At 55.1% G+C, this 19721-nt stretch overlaps 3 protein-coding genes across 7 annotated transcripts in view; all 3 read left to right on the top strand.

The window, feature by feature from the left end:
• The window catches only part of MZF1 (myeloid zinc finger 1), a 66389-nt gene that overhangs the window by 39720 nt on the left and 6948 nt on the right, over positions 1 to 19721 (top strand). The gene's annotated exons all lie outside the window — the stretch shown is intronic.
• ZBTB45 (zinc finger and BTB domain containing 45) lies at positions 2783 to 9271 on the top strand. Of its 4 annotated transcripts, none has more exons than XM_019438662.2 (3): positions 2783 to 3076; positions 5277 to 6558; positions 8400 to 9271. In XM_019438662.2, exons 2-3 carry the CDS (start codon positions 5277 to 5279, stop codon positions 8654 to 8656), a joined length of 1539 nt encoding a protein of 512 aa, XP_019294207.1. In that variant the 5' UTR covers positions 2783 to 3076; the 3' UTR covers positions 8657 to 9271. The 4 variants fall into 4 exon arrangements, with proteins under 4 accessions (XP_019294207.1, XP_019294206.1, XP_019294205.1 ...); XM_019438661.2 differs by having other exon boundaries at positions 2784 to 3127; XM_019438660.2 differs by lacking the exon at positions 2783 to 3076 and adding an exon at positions 3173 to 3290.
• Positions 10425 to 17504, top strand: SLC27A5 (solute carrier family 27 member 5). Of its 2 annotated transcripts, XM_019438624.2 has the most exons (10): positions 10440 to 11176; positions 11471 to 11680; positions 12044 to 12202; positions 14053 to 14177; positions 14991 to 15185; positions 15265 to 15355; positions 16092 to 16290; positions 16526 to 16623; positions 16821 to 16951; positions 17037 to 17504. In XM_019438624.2, exons 1-10 carry the CDS (start codon positions 10498 to 10500, stop codon positions 17211 to 17213), a joined length of 2064 nt encoding a protein of 687 aa, XP_019294169.2. In that variant the 5' UTR covers positions 10440 to 10497; the 3' UTR covers positions 17214 to 17504. The 2 variants fall into 2 exon arrangements, 1 of the variants encoding a protein (XP_019294169.2); XR_002077004.2 differs by lacking the exon at positions 17037 to 17504 and having other exon boundaries at positions 10425 to 11176; positions 16092 to 16533; positions 16821 to 16934.

The following is a 19721-nucleotide window of genomic DNA, read 5'->3' as shown; positions in this document are numbered from 1 at the left end:
TTTATACACTCCACCAAGGCCTGGGTCCGGGTTTCCTGCCAGCCCTCATCCAAGCTGCAACTTCCAAGACCTTATTGGTTTAGAAATGGGATCCTGCCACTGCCCTTCCCCCATCCCAAAAGGCTCCTCATTTCCTCTCAGTCCTGTCAGGAGAGCTAAATCCCCCACTGCTGGTACTGGCCTTGCCTGGGACGTCCCTCAATCTCTACCCTATCTGCCTTGTACTGGGAAGCATTTTTCCAGAGACGAGCTTTATGTCTGACCCCTGGCAAGGGGAAGCTCCTGACAGATAGAAGTGTGTGAACTCAGGTGAATCTTGGGGCCTGCATCTCACATCTGGCACTATCCAGCCCCGCTAGCACTGAGCACTGGGCTTTACCTGGGGGCAGTGGCTGCCACAGAAGGAGGCCCTGTGTGAGAAGCTGGCCTAGTAGTAATGGACGGTGGAGGGAGGTTGGGAACTCTGAGCTGGGAGTAGAGACTGAGCCTTCGGACCTAAGCTGTGTGTGTGGTGGTAAGGGTGTGGTAGGGGGTGAGGGGCAGGTCCTGCCTCCCCCGGGCAGCTGATGAGGCCCAGTCAATTAGGAGCTTAATATCTTCTCCTTTCATGTGTCTGTGACCATTGCAACCTTACAGGTTCTTCCCTTGATGGTCTGTCAGCCAGTGTCACCTGCCTCTTCTCATCACCTACTGCTTCCAAGACTCTAGGACCTGGCTTAGGATTTTCAATATTTGCAGGTCACATTGACCCCTCCTTGGCTTATTAAACCTGTGTCCTTTGATATACTATTTATTCCCCCAATTGCATGCACAACTACTGAGACAAGGTCTTTGGAGAGGAAAGCAAAATAGATGTCTTCTTGAGGCTTGTGTCACTGGAGGCTGCAGCTCCCACCTCCCTTGCTGCCTGAGCAGGGTCAGGGTTTGTGTTTCTCCCTTCTGCCTCCTACTGGGCCAGTTACTCCATCTCACCCTCAACACTAAGACCTTCTCTGAAGCCACCCATGTCCTCTCCTTCCTACTCTGTATCTGTCCCCTTCTGGCCTTCCCACTGAGGTCTGAGCAGCCATTGCTGTCTTTTAAGCCTCCTGTTTTGCTGCCCCACTAGATCCACTACCCTCCCCTCAGTCCTTCAAACCTGCAGATGGGACTTTGGTCCTCCCCCACTCCACTCTCAACATCCGCCATCTCCATAGCAACTCCCACTTGCCTCACCCTAGGGAAGCCACCCTCCCTCCTCAGAGACCTCATACATGCTTCTCTACTGGCCTGATTCTGTTCCAGCCATGTGTCTGGATGTTTGTTTCCCTCTCTCACCCCCAAGTGCCTCTGCTTGTAGGATGGAGTAATGAGACCACCAAGCTGGATGATAAATGCTGGTGAGGCAGAAATGAAGCATTCAGCAAGAGAGAGAGGCAAGGGGAAAGGATTCATCAGATAGGAAAACAGTGGCATTATCAGACACTTACTGTGTGCAGGCCCTAAGTCTCTGGCAGCTGTATTCATTTTCTATTGTTACTTAACAATTACCACAAATTCAGTAACTTAAAACGACACCCATCTATTAGCTTACTGTTCTGCAGGTTAGACACCCAGGCAGTGGCCTCTGATCCAGGTCTCACAAAGGCTGCAATCAAGTTTGGGGCGGGGCTGGGCTCTTATTCAGAAGCTCTAGGGAAAAATCAGCTTCCCAGTTCATTCAAGTAGTTAGCAGATTGCAATTCCATGCAGTTGTAGACTGGGGCCCCTATTTTTTTTTTTTTTTTTTTTTGCTAGCTGTCATGTGGTCCTCTTCTCAGATTCTAGAACTTCCCCCTATATTTCTTGTCACATGCCCCCCTCCAGCTTCAAAGCCCCTGGAATCCTTCTAACTTCAACACATCTATAGATGTGCCCAATACAGTTGCCCAGCAGCTGACCAAGGTGGGAGGCAGGTCCTCTGATCTTGTCCCCATACTGGAGGCTAAGTCAGCACCCCTCCCCCCATGCTGGACCCCACACCTGCTGCATAAGGCATGGGGTCCACTGAGGTCTCAGGGAAATCTTCTGACCTTTACGTCCTCCTGCCTTGCCTCTAGACCCCAGGAACAAAGCATAAGGCTAGGCCAGCCCACCACTCCAGCCTCACCATCCAGCCTGGTTCACAGGTGTCCTGGGTAGCTAGCCCCATCTCAGGGTCTTTGCAGACCAAGCCTGTTTCCACACAACTCTTCCCACATATTCTGTCCCCTAAAGTGACTTCTGATCTTTGGAGTCTGGCTGGACACCACAGTCTTGGCAGATGTACTATCCATCTCACCCCCACTTTCCTTTTATTCTGAGGTGTGTCCCAGAGCGCTGAGTGCAGAAGGCATTCAGTTCAACATCCATTCATTCGTTCGTTCATTACTCGCCCTGGGGCGGGTGGGCCTGGTGTGTGTGTGAGGAGGTAGGGGTCATAGAGACAGGTTGCCTCCACCTTCTACCTGGGACACAGGCTTGAGGGGCGGAAGGGGTGGAAGATGGGAACCAGGGCCTGGGGTGGTGTCTGCTCCCTCATTCCACTCGTAGCTACCGGCGGGTGTGGAGTTCGGCTGCAGGAATATCTCTTCTGCAGTCCACGCAAGGGCTGGAGTCCGATGGACCAGGGGTGAGCCCTACTCCTGCCTCCACTCTTGCTCTGGGGAGAAGGCCGCCACCTGGGGTCGCAATGGAGTCTAAACCAGACGAGACCCATCTAGGGCTTCAGACCGCCTTCCCAGCCTTTGTCGCCTTGCAGCAGCTCTACACAGCCGGGAGCGCACGAGGGCGTGGCCCGCAGATTGACAGCGCAGGCCCCGGCGCATCCCAGTCCCTAGGGCGACGCCGGAAGCGTGTCCTGGCCGAGACATTCCTTGCTGCCCCGCAGCCCGAGCCTCGGCGACTTTAGTTGCGACTCGGTCGAGAGCAGGAAGTTCAACACCTACCGGCCTGAAGCGGCGGCTGATCGCCATAGAAACACCGGAAACGTGCTCCGACCTAGCGCTTCCCTGCGCCACAGCGGCTGCGGACTTCGGTTCCGCCGGCGTCGCAGCCTGAAAGTGTGGCCTTGGCGGTGGTGAGCGGGAGAAGGCCAAGTCCCGGCCTGGTGCCTGAGAAGGAGCCGGAGGTGGGGTCGGGCGGGCATCCCCTTGCTGCAGGGCCGGCGGGCAGGCCGGGGCGTGCCCAAGGGAGGGCGCCGGCGCTAGGTTTGGAGTGCACGCTGTGGACGTGAGGGGGCGCTGCAGGATGGGGGCATGGCTCTGGCTAGCGCGCGGAGGCGGGAAATACAGGTTGGCCGGGTCTGGAGCGGGGGCAGCCCGAGCGGATCAGAGAGGGGGCTTTGGGGTTAGGGTAGGGAGCGAGCAATGGAGCAGAGTATGGGAAAGAGTGCTTGGAGCAAAGCGCATGGCGTGGGCAAAGGCGTGGCAGCGAGAATGCGGCGCCATACCCGGGAGGGTGGGCCTTTGTTCTGAGGCGCCAAGAAGACCCTGCTGCGTCTGGACTGAGAGATCACAGACCGGGAGCAGGGTGGAGGTGGGTCGGAAAAGGCAGGCTTCAAGTCGTATGGGTTGATGCGCAGGTTTCTGCCCCAGTCGCCCAGACACAGATTTGAAGGTCTTTAGACGGTGGGTGAATAAAGACGGGGAAAAGTGCTGTGGCATAGATAACGATATGTGCAAAGACTTGGCTTTTTTGACGAATTGCCAAGAATTAATTCATCACCATGGAGGGCTCTGAGCAGAGGAGGGTCCCGATCTGTCAGGTCTGAACAGGCTCCCTCTGGCTGTCGCGTGGGGGAATAGACCGGGGGGGGGGGGGGGCGGGTAACACAAGGAAATGACTCCCATCAGCCTCCACCAATGGTACCGGGGCAGTGGAGGTGTGCGAAGTGATCTGAGGGTAAGATATAGAACATGCAAGAAAGGGAGGGGTCTGGACCCAGAAGAGGAAAGGTGGTTTGGGTAAGAGGAGCCAGAGGGGGTGAGTCTGAGACCCCATTAGACCAGGAAGGTTAAGAGAAGCCACACTCCAGGGCTCTGTGACCCCGCCTGAGCTAGGCTGGTGGAGTGAGAGTGAGTGTCAGGGTGTGACCTGTGTCCCGACTGTCCTCCCCTAGACTGGAGTTGTGTGTGGCTTGAGTACAGGATGAGCCAAACCCATCTTTGTTTGGTAGAGGGGAAACAGCCTAGTGAGCATGGTGCCTACTTGATGAGTGATGACGGGTGAAGTATCAGAGCTTCTCAGATTCCCAGAGTCCCCTGGGGAGCGGTATCCCCTCCCCTTTCTGGTGTCTGAGCGTGGGCAGTGCTGGGATTAGGAAGCTAAAGTTTTGACAAGAATCATCCGGGTTGCTCAGACATGCTCATCTGGAGGCCGCTGCTATTCCACCTTTCCCTTCCCAACCACACACCCTTCAAAGTCCACACAAGCCCCCTCTCTACACCACACCCACACCTTGTGCCCTCCAGGCTATATCAAGATTCCAAGATGCACCAGGCTGCAGGGGGCACCTCCCTACCTGCTGCGTTGGGGTCTGCCAGAGACCTTGTATTTTTCTTCTGTGGAATGCCCGCCAGGCTGTGCCCAACCTACTCTCAACCCTTTGTGACCACGCACACCCTGAAACGCTTAGCCCAGGAGGCAGGTCGTGCCATCCCGCCCCTGCGAAGACCTCTGCATACACTAGTTAACATAACCCAATTCCGAGGCAACAGACTTTGGTCTCCACAGGGTCTTGAATGCTCCAAGGTTGGATGATGTAGTAAAGGGAGATCAAAAAGAAGCTGAGAGTGGGAGGAATCACAGCCAGCCCTGATGCGGAGTGGATAAGGTGTGACAGCCAGTTCGGGATGGGCATCCCTGCCCTCTTCTCCACAGAGCTGGTCCCTGGAAGGGGGACATGGGGAAGGTTTATGGATACTGGAGTTAGGGCGAGGGGGGTGTGAACCATATAGGGGAAGCTGAGCTCTGGACCCTCCGCTGGGCAGTCAGCAAGACTGGGAGGGAGCCAGATATTTGGTATTCCCAACCTTCTCCCAGGGGTGTGCCGGGAGTTTCCTAGGTGGAGCTGCAGAGGTCCTGGAGTCTGGGGGTGGGAGTTGGGGGTAGTCCTCTATATGGGAATAGGGCTCGAGGGGCCTTTTGGGAAGGGCTGGGACTATGGTGCGCCCATGGGCCTTGTCCCGCAATAAGGGCTCAAGGGGCAGGGACAATGAGGCGGGGAAGGGGGGGGGGCCTGGCTGACCTTCCCCCCCCCCCCCCCCCATCCGGTGCAGATGGCTGCAGCAGAGGCGGTGCACCACATACACCTGCAGAACTTCTCCCGCTCGCTGCTCGAGACCCTCAACGGGCAGCGGCTGGGTGGTCATTTCTGCGACGTGACTGTGCGGATCCGTGAGGCTTCGCTGCGTGCCCATCGCTGCGTGTTGGCTGCCGGCTCGCCCTTCTTCCAGGACAAGCTGCTGCTCGGCCACTCCGAGATCCGCGTGCCGCCAGTGGTGCCGGCGCAAACGGTGCGCCAGCTCGTCGAGTTCCTCTACAGCGGCTCGCTTGTAGTGGCACAAGGCGAAGCGCTGCAGGTGCTCACGGCCGCGTCGGTGCTGCGCATCCAGACGGTCATAGACGAGTGCACCCAGATCATCGCCCGCGCCCGAGCCCCGGTCCCCGGCGCGCCCGCGCCCCTGCCCACGCCCGTGCCCCCACCTCTTGCACCTGCGCAGCTACGCCACCGCCTGCGCCACTTGCTGGCCGCGCGCCCTCCGGGCCACCCCGGTGCCGCGCATAGCCGCAAGCAGCGCCAGCCGGCGCGCTTGCAGCTGCCGGCGCCCACTGCGCCCACCAAGGCGGAGGGGTCGGAAGTCGACCCCTCCCTTCCCGCGGCCACAGACGACGGCGGTGACGGCGAGGAGGACACCGATGATGAAACCGACGGCGAGGACGGCGAAAGCGGCGGCCCAGGAGAGGGCCAAGCGCCCCCTTCCTTCCCAGACTGCGCTGCCGGCTTCCTCACCGCCGCCCCTGACAGCGCGTGCGAGGAGCCGCCCGCACCCGCCGGCCTTTCGGACTATGGCGGCGCCGGCAGGGACTTTCTTCGGGGCGCTTCGGCGGCCGAGGATGTGTTCCCCGAGAGCTACGTCTCCGCTTGGCAAGATGAGGATGGCACCGCGGCGGAAGCCTGTCCCGCCGAGACGCCGGCCCCGCCTGATTGTGTCCTGTCTGGATCCCGAGCCCCAGGCGTGAAGACCCAGGGGCCACCTGTCTCACTTTTCCCCTTTCATCTGGGCGCTCCTGGGCCACCTGCGCAACCTCCTCCCGCACCCTCGGGGCCTACTCCTGCGCTCCCTTCCGCCTTCTATCCCACACTCCAGCCAGATGCGGCCCCTAGCGCTCCTGCTCCTCCGGGGGAGGCCCCAGCCCCGCCCACCGCTCCCGCTGTGGCCCCCTCGGCCACCCCTGCCAGAGCCCCGGGTTCCGAGCCGCCTGCCTATGAGTGCAGTCACTGCCGAAAGACGTTCAGCTCGCGGAAGAACTACACCAAGCACATGTTCATCCACTCGGGTGAGCCAGGATGGGTCTCTGAGCCCTTTGGTCATTGGAGATTCAAGCCTGAGGGGTGATTGGGCACTAGGCAAGTGGGGTGGAGGCACTCATGTAGTTATGTTGCTTTTTCTTGACCCCAGTGGAACCTGGAAATTGAGCCCCAAGTGCGATGTGTGGCGGCGGGGGGCGGGGGGGGGGGGAACCCCATCCACATGGAGAAGCAGGTTCTCCTGCCCAACCCCTATTTCAATTTATTGGTGCAGGGAGAATCCTCAGGCTAGGTTAAGGAGCAGGAACTTGCCCAGAGCTTTTGGAAAGCTGGCAGTGGAGCTTTTAGTCACCACGATGAAGCTTGGGATGGGCAGGAGGGATGGAGCCTTGGCAGGAATATGTGGCCAGGTAGAGGAGTCTCCTTGGTCTCCCTGGCTGTCAGTGGGTCCTGTGACTGGCACTGGATGTGAGGGGAGAGTGGGTTTGCTGGCCTAGCCTTCGGAGCTGGCAGAGAGGTGGCCTGATCGCGGCTGGAGGGAGATGGGGCTGCAGTGTGGGGACCCCACAGCTGCAGAGGGAGGAAAGGGGAGCTCCTCGAAGACCACTGAGAGTACCCCTAAACCCTTGGGGTGTCTGGGAGGTGGCTCTTTACTGGCTCAGGGAGAGGTAGAGAGTGTGCTAGATGGTGCACTGGAGATTATGGAGCTAGGGGCTGAGGTGGTGGCTGGCAGGTCCTGGATGTGTCACAGGGTGTCCAGGGTGCTCCCTAGAGGCTCAGGTAGAGGACAGGGGTATGGAATGTCAAAGACTGCTTGCAGGGCCAAACTGGATGTTGTTAGGAAAAGCAAAGGTTTGGCTGGAACACCTGTAGGAGTGGAGTGGGGAGTTCTGCAGGGCCAGGAACTTGGGATTTCACTGTGAATGTTGGAGAAGGCATCAGTGATCTGAAGTGGGAAGTGAGTGAGATGTGATTTAGTTTTAAATCCCTACCTGGCTGTCTTGGGGTTGAAGGAGAGAGGATATAGATGTAGCCTGTGGAGAGCTGTCAGGGGCCCCAAGGTAGTACCAGCCAAGATTTGCCAGCTTCATGTGGCCTTAGCCAGGTGCAAGGCCTGGTCTGGGGGAACTCCCTGCCCAGGCACTGCCCTGCAGCCCTCTGCCGCTGAGATAGGTGGGTTTTTTTTGTTTTTTGTTTTTTTTTTTTCTTAACACCTGATGAATCTAGGGGCCAATACAGCCAGCCTCCCCCTTCTCTGATCAGGGTAAAGGGGGCAGCCTACTCTGGCACCCCAGGTACATTATAGCTGCCAGCAGACAAGGGTTTTCTGGGCAACAGGGCTTCCAGCAGGAACCAGGCAGGTATGCCCGCGTCCCTCACAGTGTAAGTGTGCTGGGCCTTGCCGGACTGTTACCAGAATGGTGGCCAGCGATCAAAGTACAGAATGCTCCATGGGCATGGCAGGAGTTAGGGGAAGGGAGGTTCCTGGAGGTGGGGGAGACCTCAGCGGTCAAGTCCTGTCGGGCAACGATGTCCCAGACCGGCAGGATTCCCTGTTGGGAGGATACCTGTTAGAGTTGAGGGCCCCTGACGGTGGTATCCTGGTATTACGGTAAGGGTCCGGGAAAGCGGCATCCCCGCTGAGTGGGGAAACATACTGGGTCATGGCCGGGTGGGGGAGGGGTTCCCTGTTGGGCCGGAAGGTCCAGGAGTGAGGAATGGTCCGGGAGTGGAAGGGGTGTCCCTTAAGGGCAGGGGGATTCAGGGTTGATGGGCAGTTTGGGAGGAGAGGGGAGTCCCTGCCCGTCAAAGGCTCCCCGGGGCTCCTTCCCAGATGACATACGTGCGCGGCATGCCCTGTCGCCCACAGGGGAGAAGCCCCACCAATGCGCCGTGTGCTGGCGATCTTTCTCGCTGCGCGACTACCTGCTGAAGCATATGGTCACGCACACAGGCGTGCGCGCCTTCCAGTGCGCTGTCTGCGCCAAGCGCTTCACGCAGAAGAGCTCACTCAACGTGCACATGCGCACGCATCGGCCCGAGCGCGCGCCGTGCCCCGCCTGCGGCAAGGTCTTCTCACACCGCGCGCTGCTGGAGCGCCACCTGGCCGCGCACCCTGCACCTTGATCCAGGCCTGGGCCCGGCTACGCCTGCCGCGGGATTGACCACGCTCCCGCGCTGTAGGCCAACCCCTGCAGGTCCGCGACCTCCTGTGGAACTAGGCCACGACCACTGCGGAACCGGTAACACCCCTGCCGAGCCGCTTCACACCTGCCTAGACGCCTTGACCACGTTCCCACTACCAAACCACGTTTTCCCCAGAGCACAGGCCCTCCCTCTGCTACCACCCTTCTTTCCAGACCTGACCAGGGGTTCAGCCTGCCTTACTACTGTACTCCTTCGTACTCGGACCCTCCTGATAGTGGCAGGCTGGGGATGGGGTTGGTCAGAGACCCGACCATCCCTGAGAACTGGATCATCTCCAGCCTAAACTGGGCGCTCAGACCCTTGGGCCAGGCCCAAGATTTGTGGCTCTGACTCCTTGCGTGAGTGTGGGTTCTGGAGCTGCTCCTCTCTGCCCCAGTGTCAAGCTGGGTAAGAACCCTGGCTCCCCACCCCGAACTACCCCTCCCTCAATCTGGTGTCTAAGGGGGCTCAGTGGACCCATCATGGACTGGGGTCGGGCCTCGGGACTCCTGCTCTCTAATAAAGTACTGTGGGCCATGGGTCCGAAACCCGGAAGCTCTGAGCTCCCGGATGGGTGCGTTTCTGTCCCTCACACACTGGCTGTGGCAGTCAGGACTCAGTGCCCCCGGCTCTGGGCAACACTGCTGCCACCTACTGGGCTCTCTGGGCAGAGACAGGACGGTAGGCTTGGCCATTTCAGGGAGGGTGTGGGATGCACACATGACTGGTGCTTGACTCTTCTAGGGCCCTTGCCCTGTGGGGAGAGGTGTAGGCCAGGCCTGAGATGGGTCTGGGAGAGAGAGGCCACATGTGGGAAACCCTCAGAATCCCAGCTGCTGCTGTCCAAGATGCAGAATTGAGGCCCTTCCCCCTAGATCTCACCACCCCCCACCTCCGGAATCTCAAGGTCCTTTGGATTTGAGTCTTCCCCCTCCCCCATTCTGATGGGCACGATGGTTGAGCACCTTACTTTTGAGGGGGTCCAGGGAGTCTTTGGGGTTAGGCTACCATGTGGGGATCTGAGCCCCAGGATACCTGCCTCGGCCATTAACTTCTGAAGTGCCAGGCAGGAGGTGGGAGCAGCAGCCAGGACCGTTGGGCTGCCCACTGGGCAGCTGAAGATACTGATACCCAGTAGTGAAGCAGTGTCACAAGACCCCGCATCAGTTCAGCTGCCAGCCAAGAAAGCGGTCACTCTTCTTACTCCAGAGCATTGGCGGCACCTGTCTTAAGGATTTGAAGCAGGTGGAGAGGGGATTGAGCTGGAGGGTGGTGCTCCGCCCTGACCTGTAGGCTCCTGGGTCAATGGCAACGCCTTTCTGAGCTCCCCCTCTGTGACTGCCTCCCGAAGGTGAAGGGTTAAGGCTTTTCTGTCCAACCATTCATAAACTGCCCTGCCCATGTTCCCCGGGGGAGGGGGAGTTCAGCCTCCTGAACCCCGAAGACAGTCCCCATCCATGCCAGGGGGGTGAAGCACAGTGTCATAGGGCCCAGCCCATGGGTGGGGATGGGGACATCAGAACTGGGTTTGCATTCAGGCACTGGATTTGTTCATTCAGGTATTTACTCGGTGCCTGCCATGTACCTGGTAGGAGGTAGGCACAGTGAAACAAACAGGTCCAAAATGGCTGGGGGTAGAGTCCAGAGGGCAGGAGCATAGCAGTCAACAGCTCCTGGGCTACTGCTAGGGGGTGGGGCTGAAGGGTCAGAGATCAAAGCCAGGCAGCCCCTGGCAGAAGTTACCATTCTGTGGAAGCTTCTCTGAGAACGGAGCGGGTGCGATGGGCGTCTGGCTGCGACTGGCCTTTTTACTGTTGCTGCTGCTGGGCCTGGGACAGTCCGCATGGCCTGCTGCGGTGGCCCCGGCACTGCGCTGGCTCCTGGGGGACTCTATCTTCTGTGTGCTGCTCGGCCTGGCCATGCTGGCGCGGCCCTGGCTCTACCCCTGGATGCCCCACTGGCTGAGTCTGGTGGCCGCGGCACTCATGCTGGCTGTGTTACCTGCACGGCCACCCCCAGGGCTGCGCTGGCTGCCTGCAGACTTGGCCTACATCTTCGGGATCCTCCACCTGGGGCTGAACATCAAGGCGCGCATGAGCCGCCAGCCGCCCAACACCTTTGTGGATACCTTTGAGCGGCGAGCACAAGCACAGCCCAACCGGGCGCCCTTGGTGTGGAAGGGTCCGGGGGGCCGCTCGGTCACCTTCAGGGAGCTGGATGAGAGAGCATGCCAGGCAGTGTGGGCCCTGAAGGCCGAGCTGGGCAGCCTCACAGGCTTGCTTGCTGGGGAGCCTGCCGCCCTCCTAGTGCTGGCCTCCCAGACCATTCCGGCCCTAGGTTTGTGGCTGGGGCTGGCCAAGTTGGGCTGCCCCATCGCCTGGATTAATCCACATGCCCGGGGGGCACCCCTGCTACACTCTGTACTGAGCTCTGGGGCTCGGTTGCTGGTGGTGGACCCAGGTGAGGACCTCAGAGGCTAGTAGAGGACAGAGGGGGATGGAGCAGGGGACAGACTTGGAGAACTGCTATTCAGTGGTCCTGGTGGGGGCTGACTTTTTTCTTCACCACGTCTGTTTTGATCCTTTTTGCCAACAAATACTAATTATGGGGCTCTTTACATAAGAATGCAAAAGTTCTTCTCTGGGGGCTGCTTTCTGTATTGCTTGCAGTAGACTCTTCTCCCCTATCTTTGGGTCTTGGGTCTCCCCTCTTGATGTCAGATATGGGCCTTTCCCCAATTTCTTTTCCCTGCAGACCTCCAGGAGAATCTGGAAGAGGTCCTTCCCAAGCTACAGGCAGAGAACATCCGATGCTTCTACCTCAGCCACTCCTCCCCAACCCCAGGAGTGGGGGCTCTGGGGGCTGCTCTTGACGTTGCACCCATCGACCCTGTGCCCGCTGACCTACGTGCTCGGATCACATCAAAAAGCCCTGCCCTGTTTATCTACACCTCAGGGACCACTGGTGAGGGTGCCCAGCAACTCTAGCCCTGACCTCTGAACCCTTATGCTGCTCTGACCCCAAGTTGACATGTGCCTCAAACTTGACCTCTGAAACCCATCCTGCCCTTTGATTGTGACACCTGGCCTGAACTCTGATCCCCAGTGTGAATTGAATGGTCAGCGCCAGAATCCTGCTTCTGCCCGGTAAACAGCCACTAAATTTGGAATTTTTCTTCCCTGAGCCCACCCTCAAATCCCCATACTTGACCATCTTCTAAGAGCCTCAAGCCTCTCACTGCAGACCTGACCACAGAGACCCACTCCTGTATGCTGGTCCCTCTTGTACTGTCCTTTCACCACCCACCCTTCCCACTCCATTCGCCAGGACTCCCAAAGCCGGCCATTGTCACACAGGAACGGCTGCTACAGATGTGCAAGATGCTGTCCCTGGGTGGGGTCACAGCTGATGACGTGGTCTACACAGTCTTGCCTCTGTACCATGTGATGGGGCTTATCCTTGGAATTCTTGGCTGCCTGGAGCTTGGTAAGACCTTTTCTGAAGACCTCTCCAATCCATGGGACCTCCAGACTCAATATCAGAGTGGGCTTTCAGGGTGACAAGTCCCCACAGGTTACCCAGCACCAAGGTTCTCACCTTTGACAAGGGACACACAATAGCAGGCCCCAGGGCTACTTGGACAGAAACTTGGTCACTTAGACAATCCCTAATGGCTTTGCTGTGGTCCGAAGGTAATGAGGTGGTATGAATGCTGGGATAGTCAGTGAAGGGTAGGTATTCACCAAGAATTCCACTGGGCTATCATCCTGGACACCTGATTAGCAATTCAGACTGGGACCTCTCCAATATTTTCTTTTCAATTTTTTATAAAAATTTTGAAACATATACAAATTTCTAGATATTTCTACATGATCCTCATGTACCCAACCACCCAGCTTCGGCCACCATCAGCATTTTGCTTTCAAATATACACAGTAAGCAAAAGTAGAGAAAATAGTTTGATGATATCCCACATATTCTCATCCACCCTTGACAATTGTTAACATGTTACTAGTTTTATTTCATATATAATTCCCCTCTTCATTTCTGGATTATTTTAGAACAAATTTTAGCCACTGTATCTTTTTGTTTATAAGTATATCAGTATGTATCTCTAATATATAATGACAAAAACTGTCACCATAGAGGTGGCTGGGTGGCTTAGTTGGTTAAGCGTCTGACTTTGGCTCAGGTCATTATCTCATGGTTCATGGGTTCAAGCCCCGCATTGGACTCAGTGCTGACAGCTCAGAGCCTGGAGCCTGCCTCAGATTCTGTGTCTTCCTCTCTCTCTGCCCCTCCCCTGCTCGCACTCTATCTCTTTCTGTCTCTCAAAAATAATACATAAAGCTTAAAAAAAAAAACAACCTGTCACCATAGTGATATCACACCTGACAAAATTAACAGTAACTTTAATATCATCTGATGCACAGGTCATGTTCAAATCTTCCCAATTGTCTAATTGTCTTTTTACAGTTAAAGTCCCCTCACAGTACTTGTTTGTTCTTTGCTCCTCTTTACCCTGCAGATTTTAAAGTTTTATTTATTTATTTATTTATTTATTTATTTATTTATAGAGACAACAGGAGTGGGCAGGGGCAGAGAGAGGGAGAGAGACTCCCAAGCAGGCTCCACACAGCCAGCACAGAGCCTGACGTGGGGCTCGAACTCACAAAATGGGGGATCATGACCTGATTCAAAATGAAGAGTTGGACTATTAACCAACTGAGCCACCTAGGTGCCCCTCCCCTGGAAATTCCCTCTAGAGATATCAGATTCAGTTCAATTATTAGATTCAGTTCAATTATTGTTGGCAAGAACCTTGGTGGGGTGCATTGTACTTCCTAATACATCACATTGAGGGCAGCCCATAACTATTATCCTACCTTAGAGAGGCTAAGATAAATAGGGGAGATTGATTGATTGATAGTTGGCACAATGTTACACTAGTTTCAGGTGTACAACCTTATGATTTATATACTGGGGAGCTTTATTTGGAAAACTCCCTATCAACATTCCCCCGGGTTTTACCAGTTCTTGAAGACCTTTATGACATTCATAAAACATTTCTAATAATCATTAATGGTTAATATCCATAGCCCTTACTTAGCAGTGCTCACTTTGTACCAAGCATTGAGCTTGGTACACATTCTGAAGATAGGATTCGAACCCATGCCCATCTATGCTCGTCTCATGCAGGTAGTCCTGGCTCCACCAGGGACACACAGATCGGCTCCAAAACCTGTGCTTCAGAGGGTCACGGTCATATGATCAGAGCAGCTTATCACAGTGGCACGGAAGCATGACCTGAAACCCTTTCTTCTCTCCCCTCTCAGGGGCAACCTGTGTCCTGGCCCCCAAGTTCTCTGCTTCCTGCTTCTGGGATGACTGTCGGCAGCATGGTGTGACTGTGATCCTGTATGTAGGCGAGGTCCTGCGGTACCTGTGTAACACTCCACAGGTGAGGTGCTAAGATTAGGGCTCCATGGTGAACACCTAGGGTATGAGATCCCAGATGTCATACCAGGTAAAGGTTTCAGGTAGATTCACATACAGGAGTCAAGCAAGGTCCCTTAGGTAAAACTCCCCAGGTAACAGCCACAGATGATGAATCTCACACAAAGTTTCCAATCGTGGCTCCTTTGATGATCAGCAGTGCTACCTTGGGCAGGTGACTTCACCTCTCTCGGCAGCCTCAGGGTCCTCATTTGGAAAATGGGGAAAATAATTCAGAGGGAATGTTTGTGAGAATAAAACATATATAAAGAGCCTAGAACAGGGGGTGGCTCAGGGTAAACTCGCCAGATGTGAACTTATACAGCAATGAGGCATGGATCCCAGGTAAAATGCTCCACATAAGGCCCCCAGGTATCACCTTCCCCAAGGTGAAGTTTCAAGCCACTCCCCAATGTACCGCTAAGAAAGGCCCCTAAGTAACCCCTCCAGATAACTTCCCCCAGGTGAAAGTTCCAGGTACTACCCCTATATAAAATCCCAGATATTTCCTCTGGGTGAGGACCTGGATTAGCCCTGCAGTCACCCCTAGGTATCTCTCCAGGTAAGGCTTCTAGGTAACTTCCCCCCAGGTAACCTCTGCAGGTAACCCTCCAAGTACAGACTCCAAGTAAGAACCCTTGGTAGATGCCCTAGGTATAGACCCTCCAATCACCTCCCAGGTAAAGATGGAAAGATGGAAAGATAGCCTTTGTAGGTAAGGGTTCCTGGGCACACTTGAGGTCACTTCCTCTTCATTCTTCTTGGGATGTTCCTGCAGCGACCAGAGGACCGGACACATACAGTCCGCTTGGCAGTGGGCAATGGACTCCGAGCAGATGTGTGGGAGTCCTTTCAGCAGCGCTTTGGCCCCATTCGGATCTTGGAAACCTATGGCTCCACGGAAGGCAACATTGGCTTCATCAACTATCCAGGCCGCTGTGGGGCCCTGGGCAAGATGAGCTGCTTGCTTCGAGTGGGTTGGGTGGGACGGTGGCCCTGACTGAAGCTGAGCTCACAGGACCTCCGCTGACCCTTCTCCATCCCCCACTCAGATGCTGTCCCCCTTTGAGCTTGTACAATTTGACACGGAGGCTGAGGAGCCTGTCAGAGACAGTCAGGGATTCTGCATCCCTGTGGGACTAGGTACGAGGGTCAGGAAGCCTTCCCTGGGTGTGGGAAGGACGGGGATCATCTGCTTCTTGGCTGGAACAAGTTGCCCAAAGCCTTGAGTTCAGTGCTCAGTGGTGGTGTCTACTGCCTCACCCAGAACCTGTCCTTGGCCTGTCTGACTACTGCCTGGGACCCTCTGTCTCTCAGTTCTGCCCAGCTACCCTGCCTCAATCTCTTTTTCTGCTGGGTCTCTGGGTGTCTATTTGAGTTGTTCTCTTGAGCTCTCGGTGGAAGTCATGTCTTCCCAGGCATCAATCTCTTGTCAATATCTTCTCCTAGGGTCTTCTCTCTTGGGGGTCTTACACAGTCCTGGCTATATCTCTTTTTTCCCAGCACCATTTGTCTCTGTCCTTCCTCTAACCCTTGTTATCCTTTTTCTTTTTTAAGATTTTATATTTCATCTCATCTTATTTCATGTAATCTCATTTCATGTATCCAACATGGGGCTGGAACTAACCACCGAGATCAAGAATCACATGTTCTACTGACCGAGCCAGCCAGGTGCCCTGCTTGTTATCCTTTTTCTAGGCATCCCAATGCCTCCTTCTGTCTCTCCCTCCCTCTGTAACTCCAGGTCTCTTTCTGTCTCTTCTCTGGCAGGATCTCGATGATGGAGTCCATCATGGTTGGAAACCTCCTGGCTGGGGGCTAGTGGGCTCCTGAGGTTCTTTACCATTGTTAATGCCCTAATTCCTGCTTCTACCCCCAGGGGAGGCGGGGCTCCTGTTAACCCAGATAGTGGGCCACCACCCTTTCCTGGGCTACCGCGGGCCACAAGAGCTGTCGGAACGGAAGTTGGTGCGGAATGTGCGGCGCAGGGGCGACGTTTACTTCAACACCGGAGACGTGCTGGCCATGGACCGAGAAGGCTTCCTTTACTTTCGGGACCGCCTGGGGGACACCTTCCGGTCGGGTCCCCAGGGAACTGGGAGGGCGGATGGCCCGGGTTCCCCGATTCTTTGAGGGAGCCAGGGCGAAGAGGCGGGATTTCCGGATTCCGGGGGGGGGCTTCCCGATCCTGAAGGGGCCAGAGTTGAGCAGAGCCGGCAATCAGATCTCGTTGGAGGAGGGGCTTGGTGGGCAAGAGGCGGGGCATCCTGTTTGCCAGGGTTGTGGTCACAAGCATTGGCTTCAACCCCACAGATGGAAAGGTGAGAACGTATCTACGCGGGAGGTGGAGAGCGTTTTATCCCTTGTGGACTTCCTGCAGGAGGTGAACGTCTACGGCGTCTCTGTACCAGGTGTGGAGGATTCGACTCATTAAACCTCCAAGAGCTTTATCCAGATTTTATCTGGATTTTGTCTGTGGGTGTTATCCAGATTTTAAAGGTGGGGGAGCTGCAGGGGCACAGCCAGTGAGAAGAGATGGGCCAAGGAAGAGGGTCAGCCATGAGCACTGTGAGGTGGGTGAGTGGAGAATGACTGTTGTGCTTCTCAGGTTGTGAGGGCAAGGTGGGGATGGCTGCTGTGCGGCTGGCCCCAGGCCAGACCTTCGATGGTCAGAGGATGTACCAACATGTCCGCACTTGGCTCCCTGCCTATGCTGCACCCCATTTCATCCGTATCCAGGTGAGCTCAGGGTGGTGGAAGTGGGGGGGGGGGGGAGGTCTTGGCCAGGGACTCACAATAGGGATTATGCTTACTGTCCCTGCAGGACGCCCTGGAGATCACAAGCACGTTCAAACTGGTGAAGTCCCGGTTGGTGCGTGAGGGCTTCAATGTAGGCGTCATTGCTGACCCCTTGTTCGTGTTGGACAACCAGGCTAAGACTTTCCAGCCCCTGACACCGGACACGTACCAGGCCGTGTGCAATGGAACCTGGAGACTCTGACCATCTGGCCTGTCCACATTTGAAGTGGCAGTGCCCAATGCAGACTACCACTCATATTGGCAGGATCCTCTCCACCACAAATCTGCTGAGGGTTATCATGAATCGCAGCCTGGCCATAACCCCAGTTGAAGAGAGTAAGATGACTGTGGGCCCAGTAGTGGAGTGAGAATAAACTTGGATGTGTACACACATGTCTGCGTGTGTAGGGCTAAGGGCAGGCAGCCCTAAGATGGGCCATTTTGGCATAAAGATGATTTTATGATAAAAGCAATAAAAACCCGGCAGATTCAGTTCTTTATCTCTCCCACAACTGTCTAAAAGGATTTGATAGAGGATCTGCTCTAAGAGAGCTATCACCACAGATAACTACGTTATGACAGGGAGGAACCTAGGAAGGCCTCTTTAATCGAATTCTTGTGTCCTGTTTCCGAATGCCCACCCCCCAAATATTTACTTTTTCATCTTCCTTTTAAATTTTTTTTTTTGAGAGAGAGAGCAGGGGAGAGGGGCAGGAGAATCTCAAGCAGGCTCCACTCTCAGTGCAGAGCCCAATGCAGCACTTGATCAAGAACCCTGGAATTGTGACCTGAGCCAAAATCAAGAGTCAGACGCTCAACCAACTAAGCCACCCAGGCGCCCCTTTCATTTTCCTTTAAATTGCATTTCTTCCTATTGCAGTCATGGACCCCTACACCTTTCTCTGTTTAGTATGATATATGCCTCCTTTTGCCTGTCTTTGGAATTTTATGGCTGTGTGCACAGTGTATATATACCAAATTAGATTTTTCTCCTGTTAACATATCTCTTGTCAATTTGATTCTTAGACAAGCCAGAGAGACCTTGAAGGGCAGAGGAAATTCTTCCTCCCCAACAGTGGGTGGAGATACAAGCAAGGAATTCAGGGCCTACTGTCCTCCAGAGACCTTACTTCAGGGTTCCCCCTGCTTCCCTACCAAGGATCTTGACAAGCCTCAAGGAATGGCCCTGTCTGGGCAAGGCCAGAAGTATGATAGGATTCAGCAGCCTTGAAGCCATTCCAGGGTTGAGAGATGGGGCTAGCCTCAGGCAAAGCAGATAAGTGTATGGTCTGTAGGATGTAAGATGTGCTATCATGGCAGTATGACAAGGACATCGGGCTAAGCCAAGAAATGTGAGCAAATAACTGGAAAAAGAGCATCCATGTTAGAATGCACCTGCAAAAAGGATGTGGAACAGGTCCAGAGCCCTCTGGTAAACGAAATCCAGTGTCTTAGGGGCCAGAAGAGCCCTCTGGGCACTGTAGGCAGGTACACGCTTTTGCTAGTTTCAGAAAAGAGTAGTGCATGCTGTGTTGGGGACTTTAAATGTTACTTGATCATTATGGGAACTGTGAACTGTAGGCCAAGGGAAAGAGATGTTGTCATGAGTGGCAAAGCCTAGGGGAAGTGTAGTCCTCACTGTCTGAAGAACTGGAAGGGCTTCTTTGGAATTAGGATAAATGCAGATAGGAATTTGAGGGCACTGGACCTCTGGTTAGTACATTCCACCCATGTCAGGGGCTTTAGGTGCTGCCCAGTGATGTTAAGACCTGTAGACCTGGAAAAGAGGAATAGCACATATTAATCCTCAGTGAAGTGGTCCGTGCCCTCTCCATGGCAGGAATCACACCTGACCGTTATGGGTGTTGTAGGCTGGGGCACATGTGCGTGTCAAGACTGAGACGACATAGGCCCTGAGAGGTCAGATACTGCAAGTGACACCTGGGTCATTGTGGGAGCTGTTGTAGTCTAGTGGTCACGAAGAACTCTACGATGTATATAGTCCAAGTGGGCTCAGGGCTTGAGCTGCTGTCTTCAAGTCCTCTGGAGTTCTGCAGCATAAGCCCGAAGGGACCACCCTCCACTTCCCCCCGGTGCCAACTGTGTACGTGGCTTTCACTAAATCAGTGAAAGCTCACCCATGCCCATCTGATTCTAGCTTCAGAATGCCATTTCCTGACACCTCTTACTCCATCCTCCTATTTGTAGGTTTATGTTCTGAAGACTCTCCTCCCTGTGGATTCATTGGGTTTCTGAACCAAGTAAGATGTGTTGGTTTTATCCATCTTGCACCGGAAAGCCAGGGAAGCCACAGCCAGCTCTAGGTCAAGAGCAGAGGGGTCAGCCTGGCAGCATAGGACCCAACATGAACACATTAGTTTGGAAGAGGGCAATGTAAGGGCCAAGACGTGGGGGAAGGCAGGTGATCATAGTTGTTTCCATAGGATCCACTGACCAGACATGGGCATTGGGAGGCGTGGATTTGAGGAAGGTGGAGTAAATGAGTGATAGCAGGAGCCAACCACACAGGTGGGAAGGAGACTAGTGGGGAGATGGGCAGGGAACAGGCTGAGCTCAAGGGATCAGGAGGGATTAGGTTGGAAACAGCTCCAGGAACTTCAGTTCAAGATGCAGAAAAGCTTGGGGCTACCTACATTGCTCAGGTGGTTGAGCATTTGACTTCGGCTCAGGTCACGAACTCATGGTTTGT

Source organism: Panthera pardus, unplaced genomic scaffold (genome assembly GCF_024362965.1).
Source record: "Panthera pardus isolate Hobbes unplaced genomic scaffold, ASM2436296v1 HiC_scaffold_18, whole genome shotgun sequence".
In the NCBI taxonomy this organism is placed as follows: Eukaryota; Metazoa; Chordata; class Mammalia; order Carnivora; family Felidae; genus Panthera; species Panthera pardus.
The sequence above is the reverse complement of the archived record's forward strand: the minus strand, read 5'-3'. Positions and strand labels throughout refer to the sequence as shown.